Source organism: Tympanuchus pallidicinctus, unplaced genomic scaffold (genome assembly GCF_026119805.1).
Source record: "Tympanuchus pallidicinctus isolate F22 unplaced genomic scaffold, pur_lepc_1.0 scaffold5, whole genome shotgun sequence".
In the NCBI taxonomy this organism is placed as follows: Eukaryota; Metazoa; Chordata; class Aves; order Galliformes; family Phasianidae; genus Tympanuchus; species Tympanuchus pallidicinctus.
The window spans coordinates 13,335,139-13,352,591 of record NW_026294769.1 but is presented as its reverse complement, the minus strand read 5'-3'; the positions used below and the strand labels follow the sequence as shown (position 1 = coordinate 13,352,591).

Here is a 17,453-nt window from a genome sequence, read left to right as displayed (position 1 = left end):
CAATTACTTTATTATTTCTTTCATTTTTGCTGATCTTCAAATGTCTCCTCCAAATCTCTGCCATTCAGGAAGACAAGAATAGGTAGGTCCTTTCATGCTGTGATGCTGCTTATCAGACAGCCCTGCAGCCTGATGAGTGGAGGTCCAAGTTTCACAATGGAGTCCTCATCGGATGCTGACTGTGATTTGTGAAATTATACATTATCTGAGACATATAATCGCACTACTAATTATACCTACCTAGAGGAGGTGGTAAAAAGATTCAAGCCAAAAAGCCAAATACAGACCATCGTCCTTTATTAGCATGAGCATTGACTTTGCCCTGCACCAGCCCTTACGGTGTACTTTACCTGGGACTAGACTCCAAGCCTACTCACAGACACCAGCAACCTAGCTAATCATCTGAAAGGACATAACCCCACGGTGGAGAACTCAGCTTGTGTCACACAGATGGCAAACAACAACTATACTTTGCAGCAAGGTGACTTGTGATCCTGACTGCAGCTGCCTCCCTGCTCACCCTTTCCCCTGTGCCAGCAGCAGAAGCAGCCCAGAAGCTGTGCATTTCAGAGTGGGAGTTGTCCGTGGGTAGCCCTCAGCTCTCCCAGTTGGCTAGGCAGTGCTCCAGTATGGGATGTCTGCCAAGCCTTTTGCCTGGGGACAGGCCTAGGGGGTTTTCAGTTACGTGTAAGTGAGATTTTTTGGGGTCTGACTTTACCAGAGGAGGCCATATCACTCTAGCTTCCTTTCTTAGTTTTGCATAAACAATTCTGTAGGCTGCAAATATGTGCCTCCAGGCACTTTAGGAACTGCATAACACCTCAGCTGAACGTTTTATCTTGGAAAGCAGGGAGTTACTTCACTGCAAAATGGAGATGGTCCTTGTAATGTAGCTAGATAAGAAATTTTTTAAGAGAGCTACCTGTCAGTTCTAGATTGTACCTGGCTATGGTCTCATCTGAGTTTTCTGAAGCCTCTAAGGTAAGATTTTTCTGTTTAACATGCTTGAAAAATTCAGAGTTTCCACCTGAATGAAGAACTTAAATTTTTATGAGTGGGCCAGAGAAAGAGCAAAGTGCATGTTTAGTTCCAGGGTTCAAGGCAAGGGCGGTGTGCGAGAAAGGCCATATCATGACATTCAAAGCACACAGGATCTGGCACTACAAAACACCATGCACAGTCTGTTTTTTTCTGCCAACCTTGGAAATTAAAATATAACTTTTTTTTCTCACCTGTCTCTCTGTCTTTCACAGAAAGTATATGATTGGAAAAGAGGACTTGACACATTCATCCAAAACAAATTTACAATATGCTGGTCTTCCAAAGAGCTTGTGCATAGGCAAGCAAACACTCATCTCTTCCCCACCTCCAATTTTTTTTTTTTTTTTAATCCAAGATTCAATTCTTCCCCCCACAGCAAAGGAGCTCTTGGTAACATCCTGTCTGGGAGCCCAGTAGCTCCTAACATTAGCTTGCATCATTATGCAAATACACCCCTGCTGTTCCCACACTCTGGGCAGGTAGCAATCTCAGCTTCCCAGCACGTCCCACAGCTGCTTCCAGCCACTGCCACCAGTTAAAACTGGATTGCCATAATCACATTTGTCCTGACTTTAGTTTTAGCTTCTTTTTCTGTAGCTTCTGTGGCTAGGTGTTCTTGTGGATCTCATGCTCAGTGTTCCTGAGTCTCTCTACTCCATCTTTCAAATGCAACATAACATTAATAGTTGAAAATACATAACATCAGCTGCAAACATTTAAGAGAGGTGATGAATGCAATGTTGTTGTCACAATGTCTTTATCTCAGTGTCTACATGGAAACCAAATTCAGTAACTTTCTGTTTACCTTTTCTGGATAACTATAAACCAGCTCAGCAGTTTCAAAAGACTGAAAAAAAACACAAAATGCTGTATTTTGGATATATATTTTTTTCTCATTTATAATTTCACTTCTGAGCAAAGCCTAAGAAAGCTTTAGAATTCCTGACAAAAAGCAAGCAGTCCATTTTGTCTTCAGTCAAGAAACACTAATGGCACACTGAAATCCCTTGTTCACTCAGGTCAAATAAACTACGCTGGCCTCAGTTCTTTATGAAACTGGATCCCAGCCTGAACATACTGAAGGCTGGGCTGCACAGGGTTCTAGGCTGTTGCTCCTAATTGGTAGCTTGATGGTCCTGGGCTTAGTTTTGCACACCGAGTGCCCGGACAGTAGCATGGTCCCGTACACCTGTGTGGGACAGGTCTAATGGAGTTGAGATGCCCCTTTTCTCTCTACCTTTCCTAAAAGACCACCTCACGTCCTCAGATGGCAGAAGGGAGCAGGCAGTGATGACTCTCCAGCTCCTTTTCCAATGATGGAGCTGGAAATCTTTCCTGCCTATCACCAAATTTCTGCATTGCTCCATACAGAGCAACCCTCATGGATAAAAGTGTACAGCCCAATGGATTTTCCAATTTCATTTTGTTCATCTGTGGTGGCAAGAATTCTTAAATGCCTAAACATAGAATACTTACGGTTGCCTGCCTGTTAACACAATTTTTTACGCCTGTCTCCAAAGACGTAAACATGGGAATCAAACATCTGCTGTGCTTTCGGCAGGAGAAGGGATTACAAGGAGGTACAACATTTTTTTTTTCTGTCTTAATTTTTTTTCCTTAATTGCTAAGAGGTTTAGCACTGTAATGCAGTATAAAAGAACTTACATTTAAATAGGCTTACAATTATTTTCAATATATATTAATAACTTGGATGACACGTTTTACTCTTTCAGAGTTGCCAGGGTAAAAAATCCTGTCTAGCCCAGCAAGCTTCACCCTGCATGGCTTCACACCGGGGAACAAGAAAGGAATTCTTCTCTTTGAGACTCCAAAGGCTTCACCTAAAGCCACTTAATGACCTTGCCTAGTCTGCCATTTGTCCCACCCATCAGGGTTTAAGACAGATGTTTTCTGTCAGCAGCTGTAAGGAGAGTTCATATGTTCAAGTTTGCAAAGGAGTAAGGCCACTGTGTCTGAAGTACATCTATTCCCAGTCAACTGTGTTCAGCTGTGGCTGAGAGCATGCAGAGCACTTCAGAGACAGTGCCTATTAGGGCTAATGGTCTAATAATAAAAAACAAAGTCATGTAAGTGGATTACTTCATTTCAGGCAGAATTCTCCTTAGTAGTCACATTTGTTTTTAAAGTGACTTAATTTTAAGACAGATTTCTCGCATGCTCTAATTTGGACTGTATTTAAGGGAAATTAAGTAAACAAACTAGCTGCTTCTGTCTCCTCAGCAATGTTTTACAATATTGTCAAAGCTATCATGCTTTCTTACAAAAATACCACTAAAACATTTTAGTACAATTAAGTACTGGGATTCATATAAGTGATACATATTAGATTAATCATCCTTTTTTTTATTTTTTCAACTTGTCCTGATGAAGACATGATATCTAGTACTTCACTTTTAGATCATAATGCAACAGTGCCCTCTGAGCAGAACCAGTCTTTAATCAAATGCCTTTCAATGTTTTTTAGAGAAAATATGTCTTTCTATATCACTGACTTTTGAAAGATGAGAAAAATATATGAATTTCTCCATGTGCTTGGGACTCATTGCCTTTGTCTGATATTCACAGAATACAAATTTCCTTCCAGTGATGTAAAGAAGGGTTTTGTGATCTTCCTTCTCAGTGTTCCAGCCAGTCTATATTGCTGTAATTTTGAGTTTTGGAAAGGGCTTCTGCAAACCTGACAGAAATTTTGCCCTGTGACTCCAGCCACAAAAGAACATGAGAGCATTCTGACGCCTTCATGGCAACAAGGCATGGGACGATGCATGCAGCAATGTGGGGCAGTAAGAACAGGAAGATGTTGCGCACTTAGCAATGTATTTTTGCATATGTACAGATTAACTTGTGACGGGGGAGGAGAAGAGAAGAATTTAGGAAAGATTTCCTCCAGCTAGAGCTGTACTTTTAACTAAATCTCTCTATATATCATGCTAGGAAAAGAGCATGTCAGAAAGCCAAATTGATCAAATAGCTGTTAAACCATTGAACATATTGAAAATAGTTTTCCCCTCCAAATCATAGAATCATAGAATCATAGAATGGCTTGGCTTGGAAGGGACCTCAAGGATCATCAAATTCCAGCCTCCCCATCACAGCCAGGGTTGCCAACTGCTAGATCAAGTACTAGATCAGATTACCTAGGGCCCCATCCAACCTGGCCTTAAGCACTTCCAGGACGGGGCATCCACAACCTCTCTGGGCATATACTAAAAAGAGATACTGCTCTCCAGTCATACTATGGATTATTTCACTGTAAAGAAACTTGCCTTTGTGTCTGACAATCACTCTTGGAAGCAAAAGTTGACAGACATAAAGGAGAGGGCTGTGTGTTTCCCCATCGATATGCCATAGAACAGAAATCAGAAGCCATGGGGTGATTAACTGATTTGGTCCTTCTTATATTTTTCTTTTTTTGAACAGTGTGCAAGTTCTTACTCTTGTATTGCAGATTCTTATTCAGTGGGAAGTAGATGGTGTTATTTATTTTGTTTGGTCCTCAGGTTGATCATTGTTGTTAGACAGATATAGAATACATTTTAATATTTTTTTTATATTCTAAAATGATTTGTTTGCTGCCTTGGAAAATGCACTTACTGAAAAATAAGAGTGACAGAACATTTCTATTTTGTCAAGCAATATTTTACTAATCTAACTGTTTGGTTCCACATCTCAGCAAAGCCAGTGGTAAGTAATGCAAATTTGCAAACTGGAAATGGAATTTATTTTTGAATAGTCTGGACTGATAGTCCAGTCCTTCAGCCTCAACTTTTTGTTCCTTGTACTTTTGTTCCTTTTTCTTGGTATTGGTATACATGGGACAAAGGAACTGATATGGTAGCCATGTGACCAATTGCATCTTTTCCTTCCTTTTCTTCCTTACAAATACTTGCCTCAGTTTTTCCTTTTTTTTTTTGACTGATTTGCCTCTGTTGGGTTCTTCTTCTTCCAAGGTTCTTCGTCTTGCCCTGTCCTCTTTCTGGTCCTTCATCTCTGCCTCTCTGAAACAGTTCATGAGATGAGGAGTCTGAATCTCCACATGAGGAGATTATATCCTTTCTGCTACCAGCTAAATGGAGCCAAAGAGAAAAAAACTTCATTTTCTGACTTAAATGCCCTCTAATTATCTAAACCTAATGGGATGTACACTTATTAAAACTTTTCCCTTTGTTTCATTTCTCAGATGATGTTCAGTGCACGTTGAAGGTTTCCAGCAACTGATTCATTACCCCATCATACCTAAACTGAGTAGCATTCTGCATTGCTGTGTCAGTCCAGGGACCCTCGTTGTAAAATTTAGGTCTTACCAATTCCTTCAAAGCACCAGAAGCCACAGATATCTGTCTTCTACTGGTGACACAAAGACACATAACCATGGTTAGAAAATATTTCAAGGATGCATTAGTGTTTCAGCATGTGATATTTGTGTATAGGTAATATTCTAAGTGGCATCTTCATGGTTCCCCTACAATTAAAATAGTCAGTGGAAAGATGTCTCCTCTTTTTTTGTTCAGCAGCACATTTGATAACTCAGCCATTTAAAACAGCATTGAAAACATTTTCTTTCTTTAAACCTAGATTTGAATATATCTATTTTCTATGAACCGAGTTCAGTACAAACATGATAAAATTCTCACTAAAGGAAAGAAGCACCTGGTGTATAATGAACTTGCTTAGGTGGATGGGAAGCACTGCAGAAAGTTGACTCAGCAAGAAATCTTTCTGTAGATTTTCAAGGAAAGCTTTTTTGCACTTGCATCTTTACAAACATCTCTGGATATACTACAACAGCCCTATATGTAGACACACTTATCCTGGAATTGGTTGCTTTTTTATTCACTGAGGCAGGAGAAATGATATTTTTCCCCAGAACACAGGAATGACATGAACAGCAATACCTGCTAAAATTCATGCCTACTCTAATGCTATATATTGTAGGCACACTGTAACATTTTTTTTCAAATGGAGAAATATTAGATTTATTTCCACATGCGACTCTCTTGTATCACTTGGTGTTGATGATCAAGGAAAGCCCTGACTACCTATGACTGTGTTGCACATTCTGCAGGAATACATCTACTAGCCCCGATAACATGGCCATGTGATTTGCATAATAACTTTCTGCCTATCTAAATTCACATTTCTGTTACAATTGTGCATGAGATTCCTAGTGTTTTTTCTCTGTTGTTAAACAGATGCTGCATTTCAGACTTGGTAAAATAGTTCTCTCTTTATGTATTTTTTTCCTTTACAGAACTGCTTTGGGATCTCTTTAACTGAAAGATAGCATTTAAATGCAAATCACCCTTGGCCACAAAGCTCAGAATTACTTTTACATTTTATTCCTGATCTGCTTCTGTATATAGAGCGTTCCTGAAAGACAGTGAAATTAGATTTACTCATATGGGCTGACCTGCTCCGGGGAAAACAAACACATGTTAGCCTTGTGCTACATGAATGTCATGATCTAATGAATGATCCTGCTGAAAAGTATCTCCTTTAATTAATTACTGATGAGACAATTTCATTTCATTTATAGCTTTAGAAAACAAACAAAATAAAACATCCAAAAGCCTACATATATGTATGTCACACCTTCTCAAGTTTCTTTTTTTCCCTAGAGTTATTAACATAGATATATACATTTGCACCAATAATTGCTCTTTGTTTGAATCCTTTTAAGCAAGTCTCCTTTAGTAATGACTATCACAAAACATATTCTGGCAGAATATGCAAAATTCTGCAAAAGATAAGTCTGTTTATGTTACTCAGTAAAGATATAACATTTACTCAAGAACAGAAACTCTACCTGCATGCAAATTAAATTTAGAACACTCCTTTGCAGATAGTTAAAAACTTATCAAGCCAGGAGCAATCCATGAATGTGTCTGTAGGGATGGAAAGTGGGTAAGGTCTGTGATTTGTAGACAGTGCACATGTACCCAATGCAGGAAAATTCCCTCCATGGGATTGTCAATGGTTTGTTCACCATCCACAAGAATTGGCTGCCTTGGTTATGAAATTCTGGAAAAGCAGACAGAAAAAAATATGAATAAAAATGAAACTCCAGTTAAAAGAGCTAGAGCCAAGTGCTTACTGCATCACATCTTTCATTCACTTTCATTGAGTCATGGCTAGCAAGTGTCACCTATGGTTTCAGATCCCACATATTCCTGGCACTGCCCACATGCCAGCAAGGGGTTTAGATGAATACTCTTCCGTTTGCAGGCTGATCAGCACAGGGGCAAATCATGGATAGTGCTGGTTTACCTGACAGCTATGCTGCCATACAGATTGGTACAGATGGCTCACCAAAGTTCAGGAAAATGGTAGGGATATGGGTAGTGGGCATGGTGGTGATGGGTCAGTGGCTGGACTAGATGACCTTAGCTGTATTTTCCAACCTTAACTGTTCTATGATTCTGTGACTTCCAAGGGAGACTGGAGAACTCACTGGGAGGCAGATGTTGCAGTGAAGAGCTATTTCGGTGAAGATTTAAAAGCAGTGCATGTAACTATGGCATAGCCAAGGACTGCAGAAGGAACTGTAATTTATTCGTGTGCCCCTGAAGGGAAAGAAAGCAAGCAGTAGTTGTGAGGAGGAAGCACCACAGGACAGATGTACCAGCAAACCAGATCACTTCAAGGCAAGCTGGAAATGAAGAGATAATGTAGAGAGGTAAAGTGCAAACTAGCATGTAAAAATTCACTTCATCACCTCTCATCTTGTGATAAATGTGTCGTGGCTTCCTCCATACCCACAGTGGCTCAGGGCTTTTGTTTCATAGCTAAAGATAACTCTCCTGGTAGCATGATACAAAACAATGGTGGATTGTTTGACTCCAGACTGGATATAAGGAAACAGTTATTTACAATAAGGGTAGTGAAGCACTGGCATATGTTGCCCAGAGAGGTGGTAGATGCCCATTCCTGGAGACATGCAAGATCAGGCTGGATGGGGCTCTGAGCACCCTGATCTGCTGGAGGTGTTTATTGCAGAGGGTTTGCACTAGATGGCCCTTGAGGGTCCCTTCCAAATCAAATGATTTTATGATTCTATGAAAAAGATCCCCAAAACTTCAGAAGCAGCCAATATTTTCTATCCACGCTTTCTAGATCGCGTAGCTGGCCATGGGTGAAACTGTTCCAGCTGACACTTATGTGCTGCCACTGTGTCATGCATGGCACCTCGGCAGATGCGCTCCTCCCAGAGCCAATGTATGTAAATACTGATCTTATTGATTCTCATACCAAAGGACGCGACGTGATGCTGGAATAAAGCTACACCTGTGCCTCGCAGAAACCAGAGGGAACAAAACACCAGCAAGCTCTGGAGGCAATGCTTTCTCCACGGAACCTCGTCCAGCTGGTTGTCTCCTTAACAACACCGAGCTCAAAGGGAATGCGGGAGCCTCTCCCCACCCCACCTGAGGATGTTTGCACGCAAACCCCTGACGGCGGTGGCCGGGATGCCTCGCTCCAGCCTCCAGGCACCAGGACTGCCCTCTCGGCGCCGCATTCGCTAGGCAGGTGGCGGGACGGGAGACGCACAGGCAGCTCCTTGGGACCGCCCCGCAGCCCCTCAGGTGAAGCCAGGGGCGCTCTCGCCCGCGTCTCTCCCTTCCCTCCCCTCCCGGCGAGGGGCAGCCACCGCGCAGGCGCCGCTCCGACGGCCGGAGCGAGCTTCCGAGCGGCCGCGGCAGCCGCCGGCAGAGTGGTGCGGTGCGGTGCGGTGCGGTGCTACGCGACACTTCGTTCTGCCGTGTTGCGCTTCGAAGCCGCGACCGGCGGCGTGAGGAGTCGAGGCTGAGGCGGCGGCAGGTCGAGCGGTCCCGGCCGCGAGGCCACCGCCACAGGTGGTGCCCTCTGGTCGCCTGCCTCAGCGGCTCCCCCTGCCCGCGGTCCGCAGCAGAAGGGGCGGCGGCGCGTCCCGCCCCCCGTGCCGCTGGCGGGCGGTGCTGCGGAGGGCGGAGCGGGCGGCGGGGGCGGGCCAGCCGGCTCCCGGCGCGGGCTGGCTCCCGGCGGGCGGCGCTGCTGCGTTGCTCCGGGAGGCGCCCGGGGCCGGGCGCGGAGCTGCGGGCTCGGGGGTGTGAGCGGCCGGGCCGGGCGCCCCAGGATGCTGCGGTTCCTGCGCAGGACCTTTGGCCGGCGGTCGATGCAGCGCTACGGGCGAGGAGCGGGGCGCGGGGCCGGGCGAGGCGGGCTCGGCGGTGAGGGCGACGAGCGGGACGGTGGGCTGCGAGGAGCCGCCGCCGCTGTCTCCGGGGGTTTCCCCTCCTCGCCGCACCCCGGCGGGGTCGTGCACGGCGCCGGAGCCCCCGTCCACATCCCCGCCGCCGGCGGCAGTAAGCCGGTGCTGCAGTGCCGCGTGCTCCTCCTGGACGGGACCGAAGTCAGCGTGGAGCTGCCGGTGAGTAACGCGGTTCGCGCCGACCCCTCCGCCTGCTGGCGTCGCTTCCTTGCTCCCCTCTCGCCGCCCGCATACACCTGCTGCCAGGTGCACCGCGCCTCCCGCCATGGCCGCGGCCCCTTCCTTCTTCCCCGGAGCGAGCGCGGAGAGCGGCACCTGCGCCTCCGCCCCCCGCCGCAGCCCCAGCCGGAGCCGCTCGGGGGAAGCTCGCTGCCAGGAGAGCCGCGCTGCCTCCCTCACGTCCCCGGCTGCGGTCGCGAATCGGCGGTCTCGCCGCTCCCAACCTGTGGAGCCGGCGCGAGGGTGCCGTTGGGCCGTCGGTGTGGGGCCGCCTCCGAACTTTCCGCTCTCCCGTCTCTGCCGCGTTCCGGAGCGCGGTGGGTCGCGGCCATGTGCCGCTTCTGCGGGCGTTTCGGCGTCGCCGGAACCCGGTGGGTGCCTTCCCGGCTCACCGCGGCGGAGCTGAGCGGCGAACGCCGTTCGGTTGCTGAGTTTGGGTTCTGCCAGGTTCTCGCAGCCGCTGAGTGCCTGGCGTCCGTCCCTTTTTGCTGCCCCTTCCCCTCCCCCGTGGAACCGAGCTTTCCTGCGAGGCAGTGCTGCGTTTATCGTATTGGGAAAACATTTAAACTTGTTTAGAAACTGAAGAATCGGCGGCCGTTAAGCCTGACCTACAAAAGCAGGTGGGAGAACTTGGTCGCAGCGTAACAATCCAATCGAGCTCACGCTTCTTTTAGAATCATAGAATGTCCCGAGTTGGAAGGGACCCATAAAGGTCGAGTCCAACTCTTTTTACTCTCAACTGGTGTGAAAGACATTTGTTTTTTGTTTCAGAATATTTGAATTTTGTTGGGTGCCATTCATGCTAATAATTACCCGTGTATGTTGGCCAGATTTAACTAAAATATGGAAACTGGGATTCAACTGGTTTCTGATTAGAAGCCAAAGTGATGGAGTCCTGCTCCAATAGGGGAGTGTGGAATGGGGCCACCTAGAGATGCTGCCTCACGCTCAGCCGGCTCCTTCCCTCACAGAGCAGATCACACACCTCTAGGCACTGGCAATGCTAACACCTTTCTTCTCTTCACATCTCTCCTTCACAACTTACTGCAGTCCTACTAGCATCTCAGCATGACGCTAGTCTAAAAAGAACTTGTGTATTATCTGCATGCTGAGGATATGCTTATAGCCGTCTATGTAGATAAGCTCAGTAAATATTTCATGTATTATATTCCCTCCAACTTATCAGAGTAGAGCTATTGCTATAGAATCTAAGATAGTCTGTAGGTTTGAAAAAGCAGTTAATAGTAAACCTTCAGTAGTCCTTGAGTATCGGGAGCATGTGGAAGCGTACCAGCTTGGTCCATTAAGGAAGCTGTAGAGCATACCTGCTTGTGTTGTGGTGTCTAAGCCTGGGCTGTCAGTGGTGACACGAGATGCACACTTGGCGGTTGTAGTTCCTTTATCCAGTGAGAGGATAAGAAGTCAGAGTGTTCTTTGGTGACATTTCTAGGCTGCTGGAGGATGCTGGGGTGTGAAACAGCTATCAGTGCCTTGGGGATTAGAAAGGGTGCTGTTGAATTGCATCTCTGCTCCTCATGCTGCTTTCCTTTCTTTCACAGAAAGTAACACCCACACGGAGAGTCAGAAAAACTGAAAGAGGCGTTGCACCATTTATAGAATTTGATTAGGAATGTTTCTCTGAGCTTTGGAACGCCGGTTTTTATGGGATTAGGGCCTGAGACAGAATGCACTTTGATACTCAGAAGCATTTGTACTGTACTTGTTAAGCTGAATGAGCTGGGCACTATCTTGATAAAATTAGAAATGAAGAAATCAGTGTATGGTTGTTTCTCAACATTTCAGCTTGCTTATTTTTTTGGCGAGGGAACAAGTGTGGTCCCTGCTCTAGCAGTGAGACAGCTTACACTAGAAGCCTAGTATGTCAGTAATTGCTAAGGACTTTGTGCTGCTGATCACGCTCACAAGCACTTATTTCAGGCGATACTGGCATCTGGAAAATGTGCTCTTTCTACTGCCTGTGAACATTAAAACCCAGCTGTCTTTCCAGGGGTAAAAGGAACACGTTGGCATTAGGGCACAATAATTTCATAACTAACGCTTCTTAGACTGCTACCTGAAACTTAATTGGAATTGATTTCAAGGCTTGTTAGATATTAATTAAAAAGACTGCAGGGTCTATGTGTTTGTGTGGAGGAATGACGGGCTGCTTGAAACCTTAAGCTGCATGTGCAGAAAAAAAAAGTTCAGTTGTTTTGGTTGGTTTGTTTAATATACATTAAAGCTAAAACCCTGACTCTTTTGTCTAGGTGAAGTGCATCAGGCTCTTCCTCGGTGTCTTCTCTTATGTGGGGGCTGGTGGTGTTGCTGTAAAAACAAATTACACATCAGTAGGCTGCTACCATCTTTGAGGCTATCAGCATTTATGCCATACTTTAGAAATGGTAGAGTTGGTAAGTTTTTGTCATGCTCCCACCTGAGTCCTTCCTTAGCTTGTTATTCTGGAGGCTGCATGAAAGTATTGTGACCAGAGTCACCTTTCTTGTTTATCTGCATTTCCCCTCCCACTTTCTTGTGGGTTATTTGGACTTTATTTTTTCTTACTGCATATGCACAGGGCCTCTTCTGCCCTCAAAATTCCCCATTTGCCTTTCATTTGTAGGTGCTTTCTGGCTTTCCTGAACTTTTCTCCCTATGCATTGTCAACATAAAATCATTCTGAGCTGGAGACAACCTTGAATAATGATTTCTGTACTCAGCTTCTTGCACAGAATTTCAGGGATTTCTTAACAATGGTGGCTTTTTGGTTGCTCTTAAGGCAAGACTTAAAGTACTCTGAAAGTATTCTTTCTGAACAGAATAATACACTGGATGGATTTTTAAGCTGAGAAGCTCCTGAGGGCCCTGTGCTAAATCTGAGGCACAATTGAGATTGCCTCTGGGAGTGGCTGTATGGGAGTGGCAGTTTGCCCATTGCTTTGGAGTGATTTACCATGGCAGGGGGACTATAAAGAAAATGTCATCACTTTCAGCTGACCCAATGCCACACCTGTGCACATCTGAAATCTGGTTATAAGGATTGATTAATTAAAAAAAAAAAAAAGAAAAGGGATATACTTAGAAGTAAACGTACAGTGAAAAATGCAGTAGGAAGCTGTTATGTGTTTGGTTCTTGCATCTCAGCTGTGGGTAGATGGAAGGCCACTTGCTCACTGCTGTCAACACAATCCTTCCTCTGTTTTCTGGAGAAATCTGGAGTTTAATGAAAGAAACTGGTTATAGGTGATGCTGTGTTCTTACATAAAGAATATGGGCAAGGAGAACTGACATTTACACAGCAGTGATGATGCCTGCTAGTTAATACGTAAATGGGAAGGTTTGTAGATGGCTTTAAGGTGAGGCCAAAAAAATCCCAAATTTTTGTTGATGTGGATGTTGGCATTTCTAAAACTTGAGTATCTGATTTTTAATTCAGTGCATCTTATAAAAGCTTAAAGAAAGACTCAGAAAGATGACTTCTCCGTGAGATGGTGCGGAGTAGCAGGGATTGACTTTTTTTTTTTTTTTAGTGCCACTGAAAATGGTGTTTTGTGATAAGGCTTGGAGACAATGGGAGCTGTACAAAATGAACGTTTGTTTGTTTGTTTATTTGTTTAACCTAAGTGAGATGAGAGAGGGGAAACAAATAGTAAGCTTACTCTGCTGTGGAAATCCCCATCTTGCAAAGCAGACATAGGAAACCATATGTTTTCAGTGCCATGGAGCCACAGCAGTTGAAGCACTGTCTGTCATAATACTCATTGCTGTGGTAAATTTTTCTGCTGCCATGGACATCGTTACGAAGACTTATGTGATGTATTAGGTTGTAGGTGACACTTAACTTGTTCATTAACTTCATCATTATATATTACTCTTGGTATCTATGGATTGCTTTCCGGTGGAGAGCTTTCATATTGTTTCTTTGCCTTCTTTTTGGTCTATCTGTTTTGATAATTGTTTCGGCTGCTATGGAAACACTTCAGGATAGGGATAGTAAATGTTCTTCCATAGCCTTTTTTAATCTGCCTAATCTTCTGTCTTTTGTATCCTCCTCTTGTGAGACTAGCGTGAGCATAACAAAACCTATTCGCTGGCTTCTGTGCTTAAATAGAATGTAAATGTTAAATTAACTCTTGAGTAGTTATCTCAATCCTAAAGTTGGAAGTATGTTTGACTAGAAAAAAGTGATAAATATTTGTAGAGGGGTACCACTCAGCCTTTCGGTTATGTAATGTGATTTCCTAATGACATTTCAGGAATAAGAACTGCAGACACTGAATTTTAGGTATTCTCAGGTGTCTCCTAACTGAAGCCTTGCTCTCCACTCAAATATATATTTTCCACATCAGGTGTGGAACAGGCATTTTAGAATTAATTCTTTAAAGCTTTTCTCACATGAGTAATTGATAGTATAGTTCTTTATTTAGAAGGTACTTTCAACAATCTAAAATCAGAGTGCTTCAAATGCTGAAAGCGTGTTTTCAGGCCTGCAAGGGCTGCCTTGTGTGCATGAACTACTGTGGCAACTGCCTCCTGTAATCCCCTTCATGAAGTGATCAAGTTCTCCTTGTAGAAGTGCTTGGGTATTTTTTGTCACTTTTGTTGAAATGCTTTTTCATTACCGTAAAGCTCTGATGAAGTAACTGTAGCCAGAACTTGATGTGTTATCTTCTGGCAGTAGCCTTTAATTTCCTTGCCTGTGTATCACAACGCTTCAATGCATTGCTGTGTCTGCTGAAAGTGTGTGGAAAAATATTCATAGTAGGCATTTATACTGACAGCCAGGGACGTCTCCTGCCCCAGAGGAACAGGAATGAGAGGAGGGTGTGCATGTGGGACTGCAGCTGTGCCTCAGAATTGCATGATGAGTAGGTTCTTGATAGAGAAGTGGGAATTTCAGGCTCTTGGCATGTTCACCAAACAACCTTAATAAATCTACAGCAGATAAAACACACTTGAACAGTACATAGTGAAACGGGTGTGGTGAGCAGTGTTTTATTTTGGCACACATTAGATAAATTTAGCTTGTGAGTACCATTCGTTATTTATGGAAGCTGATACCATTTTTCAATGCAGTAGGAGCACTGTTATAATGGGAAAGAGTTGTCAACTGGTGAGGGAGGATCAATGATGAGAACAGTGTACTGCAAAAGCATGGCGCAGTGGCACTGGTTCTTTAGTGGAGAACTTCTGTTTTTGAAGAGATGGAGAGAAGATGAGATTGTTTTATGTACTATTTTGGGAGTATTTTTACAACAGAATACAATATGCTCGAGCGAAAGATGTTATGTCTGTGTGTCCTGACCCCTTGTTGGTTAACATATAAATGCTTTGTAGCAGCAGTGTGAGAACTGGGCTTCACTGTTGAAAAACTGAAGGCCACTGTGGATTTGAATAAAGAAGGTCAGTAAAGAAGGAAACTTTCTGAGAAGTTTAGAAAATACATGTTTATTTGCAAATAGAGTACAACTAACATGTTTTTTCCTTGGGGTTGTGTTCTCTTACTGGGTAGCAAATCTGTAGCTTCATGCTCCTAAGAGAGGTACTGAAGAGGAGAAACAGTATCTGATTGGGCATGTTAGAAGAAAGAAGTTCCCCTGAAGGAGGAAAATGAAGTAAAGTGACTTTGGATGTTCAGACAATGCAGGAGAGCAGAATAGTTCTGTTGGGATCACAGAATGTAATACAGGAAGAAACAGGCTTAGAGTGGGAGAAGAACAGATACAGAGCTTGAGAGAGAAGTATGAAATTGACAATAAGATAGATGATGCATAAAAATAATAAAAATGAGAATAAAAATGAGAATACGAGGTTGCTCCAGGTATGCCCGAAAACCAACTGCTCCTCAGCTATCAGAAAGAAGATAACCTGCAGTAGAAACTGTAGTGCTTTCTCTTGTGAGCTCATCAGGATGAGAGTAATTTTATGTTCTGGGATGCAGAAAGATAAAGGAGTGCAGGCATGGAAGCAGCATTATGGAGCTAGGACAGTGAAAGAGAAAAGTTTCTGAGTGTGGAAATCAAAACACAAGGGACAGAAATGAGTTCCCTCTCTACTGTTGTTGTTCTTCCTTGTGCTTCTACTTGAAGCCTCTCTGTAAATAGCCCTTGTCCTGTAACTTTGAGAAGCTAATTCCATTTAGTGTCTCTCTTCTAAGCATGGGTCCTTTAGGTCCATTTTCTTTTTCCTGTTCAGAGCTTCTCTTGTTATCCAACTGGTTTCCACTCATCCTTCTCTTTCTCCATCTCCTCCCTGAGCAATTCTCTATACTTTCGCATGGACATCATCTGTGTTACTAGTGTGATACTCACTGAATTTCCTTCACGATAAAAACCCTTTTTTTTTTTTTTTTTTCTCCTCACTATTTTCCCAGTTTGTAAGAGCAGCTACAAAGCTTTGAAAGTTTGCTGTGGAGGATCTCTTCTGGGAGGCACTTGAAAGCACTCTAGAGGTTTGCTTTCCTTCTGTTTGGGTCCTTGAGCATTGCTCTGTGTCCCGTCCCCTCCTTCCCATTTAGATTATTTCTGTGATTTTCTACAGTTATCAGAACTGTGGAACTCCCTTCTGTTCAGTTCTTCCCCACCAAAAGACATTTTCACAGCTATCGATAGTTACGCCAGAATGATGAAGTCAACAGCTGTTAACTGTACATACAGTGTTGCTGGGTTAGTATTTTATGTTACTTGAGAAACAGATTTTTTAAAATATGTTTTTCAATGCAGACTACATTCTTTTTTCTTTCCACATTGCATTATAAATAAAAGGGTTGGAGGGTAATGAAGTGCTTAGAATGACCATCTGCTCTTTATTTGACTTGCTATTTCCATTTATTTCTATGTATCAGATTGAATATGTCCTGAACCATTAGCTATATTATGATGGATTATTTTGAAATATTTGTTGAAATGCTAGGTTCAGACTCCAGTTATGAAGCGTGAAGAATATTAAGAGTTAATTCATCTTGTCTGTTTACATTTTTGTTCTATTCAGATTGAGACCAGTTTATTCCCTTGTTGTTAAGGAACCACAGATAGTTAATTCAAAAATACCTAATGTCCCTTGAGTAGTATTCTGAGAAATGTGTTGACTTGATCTGACTGTATTCTGTGATACTAATACATGTGGTGCAACTTATATGACAAATAGATGTTGGAAATCCTAATGGAGGATCCTATCTTTAGCTTGTGAAATATTTGGGTAATTGTAGGTATTACATAAACACAAGTCTAAGCCTTTATTTTGAGGAATCTGGACTCGTACATTTGATGCTGCTATGTTCATACAATTAGAAGAGCGTTGTGTTGTTACTTGATTATGGCCTGTAGTTAAATTAGCATTATTTTAAAGGTTAGCTCATCCAAGGATAAATCCTGTTGTGGCTGTTTGAAAACAATGTTTTTTATTTTCATTTTATTTTTAAGTACTCTTAATGATTGTATATTTTATTTCCTCCACTATTTTATGCATGTATATGTATTACAGGATGTGCACTTGAGAGATTTCTCTAGCTTAGCAGGCTTAGCTTCCCATTTTTTCAGATGAAAGTTTCTTATTTGGCTCGTTTCAGTACCTGGAGTGTTGTATGTTGGGTATTAGATTGTAAGCAGTTTGTTTATTGCATTAAGCTTCAAAATTATCCTGTGCTACAGACAAATTTATAATCTGCTAATATTGACAGACAAAATAAGCCTGCTAACTGCATCACACCTTTTTGGTTGGTGTTAAGTCTGAACAAAATTGCTTAGTGTACAAGTGTTACCTGCTTTCTGTTTGCAAGTGAATATTTTCCACATTCTTGAAGAAAATGAACAGTTCTGTTTGTTTTTCTTCATTTTTCTCCCTTGTTACCCATCCAGTATCAGTTAAGGTTGTTTTCTATCATTTAAATTTCTTATGTACCTTGTTAGTCATTCCTGAAACTGTGATA

The 17,453-nt window shown here is 43.1% G+C and overlaps 1 protein-coding gene across 4 annotated transcripts in view; it reads left to right on the top strand.

Moving 5' to 3' along the window:
• The first annotated feature begins 9,095 nt into the window (after positions 1–9,095).
• The window catches only part of EPB41L4B (erythrocyte membrane protein band 4.1 like 4B), a 164,814-nt gene continuing 156,456 nt past the window's right edge, over positions 9,096–17,453 (top strand). For 3 of the 4 annotated variants that reach the window (XM_052704243.1, XM_052704242.1, XM_052704241.1), the window contains exon 1: positions 9,096–9,469. In XM_052704243.1, coding sequence (XP_052560203.1) covers positions 9,176–9,469 — 294 coding nt within the window. In that variant the 5' untranslated portion in view covers positions 9,096–9,175. The remainder of the gene's footprint in view (positions 9,470–17,453) is intronic. The other variant, XM_052704244.1, reaches the window with a different exon arrangement.